At 39.5% G+C, this 4,468-nt stretch overlaps 1 protein-coding gene across 2 annotated transcripts; it reads left to right on the forward strand.

Annotated features, from left to right (window-relative positions):
* Nucleotides 1-2,383: 2,383 nt before the first annotated feature.
* On the forward strand, nucleotides 2,384-4,097 carry LOC128578066 (S-methyl-5'-thioadenosine phosphorylase-like). 2 transcript variants are annotated; one of them, XM_053580490.1, is made up of 2 exons: nucleotides 2,384-3,150; nucleotides 3,274-4,097. In XM_053580490.1, exons 1-2 carry the CDS (start codon nucleotides 2,461-2,463, stop codon nucleotides 3,310-3,312), a joined length of 729 nt encoding a protein of 242 aa, XP_053436465.1. In that variant the 5' UTR covers nucleotides 2,384-2,460; the 3' UTR covers nucleotides 3,313-4,097. The 2 variants fall into 2 exon arrangements, with proteins under 2 accessions (XP_053436465.1, XP_053436464.1); XM_053580489.1 differs by having other exon boundaries at nucleotides 2,384-4,097.
* Nucleotides 4,098-4,468: the final 371 nt, after the last annotated feature.

A 4,468-nucleotide genomic window follows, 5' to 3' on the forward strand; every position in this document is an offset into this window, starting at 1 on the left:
CATAGCTAACGCCATACTAAATGGAGTAAAATCGAAAGCTTTTCCATTTAGAACAAGAATCAGACAAGGATGTCCACAAATGCCACTATTATTCAACATTGTGCTGGAAGTTCTAGCCAATAAAATCAGGCAAGGAAAGGATAAAAGGGCATCTAGATGGAAACAGAGGAGGTCAAACTCTTCCTTTTGGTTGATAATAGTATCTTACACTTAGAAAGGCTCAGAGACTCAACTGCAAAAAACCTGGAAGGGATAAGGAAATATAGTAACATCTCAGGGTATAAAATCAATGTCCACAAATCAGTAGTCTTTGTATGTGCCAATAACAGCCACATTGAGAAGCAAATCAAGGATATAATTCCCTTCAAAGTAGCTTCATATTAAATGAAATACTTAGGAACATACCTAACAAAAGAGGTGAAGGATTTTTATTTTATTTATTTTATTTTTTTGAGACAGTCTCACTATGTTGCTCTAGGTAGAGTGCTGTAGCATCACAGCTCACAGCCACCTCAAACTCTTGGGCTAAAGCGATTCTCTTGCCTCAGCCTCCCAAATAGCTGGGACTACAGGTGCCCACCACAACGCCTAGCTGTTTTTTGTTGCAGTTGTCCTTGTTATTTAGCTGGCCCCAGGCCGGGTTCAAACCTGCCACCCTTGGTGCATGTGGCTGGTGCTGTAACCACTGTGCTACGGGCCCTGAGCCAGGTGAAGGATCTTTACAAAGAATTATGAAACCCTAAGAAGAGAAATAGAAGAAGACATTAACAAATGAAAAAGATACCATGCTAATAATGGCTGGGAAGAATCAACATGGTCAAAATATCTATTCTACCCAAAGCAATCTACAGATTCAATGTAATTACCATTAAAATACTAACATCATATGTTGAAGAACTGAAAATATAGTACTTCGTTTTATATGGAATCAGGGAAAACCTCATATAGCCAAGGCTATTCTGCCAGCCTTCAGGCTATATTAGAAGTTCACAGTAATCAAAACAGCATGATATTGGCACAAAAATAGAGACATAGACATATGGAACAGAATAGAAAACCAATAGATGACACCAGTCTCTACTTGACAAGTCAAGCAAAAGCCATATAGGGGGGAAAAGAACCCCTATTCAACACATGGTGCTGGGAGAACTGGATAACCACATGTAATAGACTGAAACTCTACACACACCTTTCACCACTTACAAATACTGACTCAAGAAGGATAGAAGATTTAAATCTAAGACATGAAAAGATAAAAATCTTAGAGGAAAGTTTGGGGAAAACTCTTGACAATTTTGAACTGGGGAAAGACTTTATAACATAGACTTCAGCGGCCACCACAAGAAAAATTAACAAATGGGACTTAATTAAGCTGAAAAGCTTCTGAGCAGGTAAGGACACATCAAATAAAGCAAAAAAGACAACTTTCAGAATCGGAAAACAATCTTGCAGGGTATCAATCTGACAAAGGGTTGATAACTAGAATTTACAGAGAATTCAAATTAATCAACAAAAAAGAGTAAACAATCTCATCTACTACTGAGAAAGAGATATGAATAAAACCTTCTCTGATGAAGACAGAGGAATGGCTAACAAACTTTTGAAAAAATGCTCATAGTCCCTGATCATCAGAGAAATGGAAATCAAAACCACCCTGAGATATCACCTAACCCCACATTATGAAGTCTCAAAGCTGCAGATGCTGGCGTGGATGTGAAGAGAAGGGAACACTTTTACCCTGCTGGTGGGACTGCAAACTAATACAACCTTTTTGGAAGGAGGTGTGGAGAATCCTTAAAGAACTCAAATTAGACCTCCTATTTGATCCTGCAATCCCATTACTAGGCATCTGTCCAGAAGGAAAAAAAAAATTCTTTTATCAGAAGGACACTTGCACTAGACTGTTTATTACAGCTCAATTTACAATCACCAAAATGTGGAAATAACCTAAATGCCCACCAGTCCCGGAATGGATTAGCAAACAGTGGTATATTATACCATGGAATACTATTCAGTCCTTAAAAAGAAGGGGACTACATCTTTTGTATTAACCAGGATAGAGTTGGAATACAGTCTTCTTAGTAAAGCATCGCAAGAATGGAGAATCAAGAATCCAATGTACTCAGTTCTACTATGAAGCCAGTAGATGATCTAATACATACCCTTATAAGAGAAAAACTCAAATCAATTTGGGGTGGCAGGCAAATGAGGGAGTTGGGAGGAGGGAGGAGGATGGGGGGTTATGATGTATGGCATACCTCTTGGGGGAGGGACACAATTATAAGAGGGGCTTTACCTAACAAATTAAATCAGTTTAACCTAATTCTTTGTATCTTCAATGAACCCCAAACAATAGTAAAAAAAAAAAAAATGCCAGGTGGTCTACCCTACTGCTGCTCCTCGGCCGGCTTGGTCCCCTTGGCCCCGCCACTCGTCCACTGCAGTCTCCCCAGCTCAGACATGGCCTCAAGCGCCGCCACCTCCGCAGTGAAGATTGGAATAATTGGTGGAACAGGCCTGGATGATCCAGAAATTTTAGAAGGAAGAACTGAAAAATATGTGGATACTCCATTTGGCAAGCCATCTGATGCCTTAATTTTGGGGAAGATTAAAAATGTTGATTGCGTTCTGCTTGCAAGGCATGGGAGGCAGCACACCATCATGCCTTCAAAAATCAACTACCAGGCAAACATCTGGGCTTTGAAGGAAGAAGGATGTACACATGTCATAGTGACCACAGCGTGTGGCTCCTTGAGGGAGGAGATTCAGCCTGGTGATATCGTCATTATCGATCAGTTCATCGACAGGACCACCATGAGGCCTCAGACCTTCTATGATGGAAGTCATTCCTGTACCAGAGGAGTGTGCCACATTCCCATGGCTGAGCCGTTTTGCCCCAAAACGAGAGAGGTCCTCATGGAGACTGCTAAGAAGCTTGGACTCCAATGTCACTCAAAGGGGACAATGGCGACAATTGAAGGACCTCGTTTTAGCTCCCGGGCAGAAAGCCTTGTGTTCCGCACCTGGGGGGTGGATGTCATCAACATGACCACAGTTCCAGAAGTGGTTCTTGCCAAGGAGGCTGGAATCTGCTATGCAAGTATCGCCATGGCAACAGATTATGATTGCTGGAAGGAGCACGAGGAAGCAGTTTCCGTAGACCAGGTCTTAAAGACCCTGAAAGAAAATGCCAATAAAGCCAAAAGTTTACTTCTCACCACCATTCCTCAGATAGGGTCCATGGAATGGTCAGAAACCCTCCATAATCTGAAGAATATGGCCCAGTTTTCTGTTTTATTACTAAGACATTAAATAGCATGGCTGCCCAGAAGAAGGCTTTCTAACTCCAGTTGCTTTAGAAATTTTTGCTTAACTTCAAAAACATGGGAAAGACATGAAGCTTTCATGCCCTTGCCTGTGGTAAGAAAGACAACATGTTGTGTGTATGAGACACTGCTAAAGGACCTGAATGGCTTCAGAATGCAGAAGAAAAGCCAATGACCAGTAAATGTGGGGAAAGTTTTTACATTTTAGAAAAAAAACTCCAAGAAGATACCATTCTTCTGTCTATTAAATTTGCAACAATAAAAGTTTATTTATAGGTGATATCCAGTTTTCCATGTTGCCCATGGAATATGAGGAAGAAATGGGACTCTGGTTATTTATTGATATGACTATAAACTGGTAAAATATGTGTGGAGGGCAATGTGGTAAAATGCATCAAATGGCTTAAAAATACCTAACATACTTTGTGCTGGGTCGTCCTGGGAATTTCTCATTAAAAATGTATCAGATGCAAAACATTTTGTATGAAGAAGAGTGTATAATAGTGTTATAATGGCAAGTATTTAAAATAATCCAAGTACTCAACAATTGGGGGTAAATTTTAATTAGTAATAATCAGATAATGAATCAGCCAACCCAAGATTCCTTTTCACATAATATTTCGATGTCTTAAAGAAATGGTTGCTCCTGTAATATGAAATGAAAGAAGGAATATGAAAAAATTTTATAGTACTTGTTTTAAAATGCTGTGTAAATGTACAAAAAGACTAGAAGGAAATATGTATAATCTTGTTATTGTATTAGGCAGAAGGTATGATACTGGATAATTTTTATTTTCTTTAAATCTGTCTGTCATATTTTCTGCATGAATATAAGCAAATAGGAAAGTTGTTATAAAAATAAAAATGGACATAGAAAGATCAAGTTCTTGAAAACACTGTCTCTGGTAATGAAGCAAAATGGAAGATACTTAATATTAAGATGAGTGGGTTTTTTTGTTTGTTGATTGTTTTTAGAGACAGAGTTTCACTTTATTGCCCTTGGTAGAGTGCTGCAGTGTCACAGCTCACAACATCCTCCAACTCCTGGGCTTAGGCAATTCTTTTGCCTTGGCCTCCCGAGTAGCTGGGACTACAGGTGCCCGCCACAACACCTGGCTATTTTTTTGTTACAGTTTGGCCGG

The sequence above is a fragment of the Nycticebus coucang genome, chromosome X (genome assembly GCF_027406575.1).
Source record: "Nycticebus coucang isolate mNycCou1 chromosome X, mNycCou1.pri, whole genome shotgun sequence".
NCBI classification, from domain to species: Eukaryota; Metazoa; Chordata; class Mammalia; order Primates; family Lorisidae; genus Nycticebus; species Nycticebus coucang.

Excerpts from the sequence above, each read along its gene's own strand:
- LOC128578066 (XM_053580489.1), top strand. The coding sequence starts at position 2,461 with ATGGCCTCAAGCGCCGCCACCTCCGCAGTGAAGATTGGAATAATTGGT.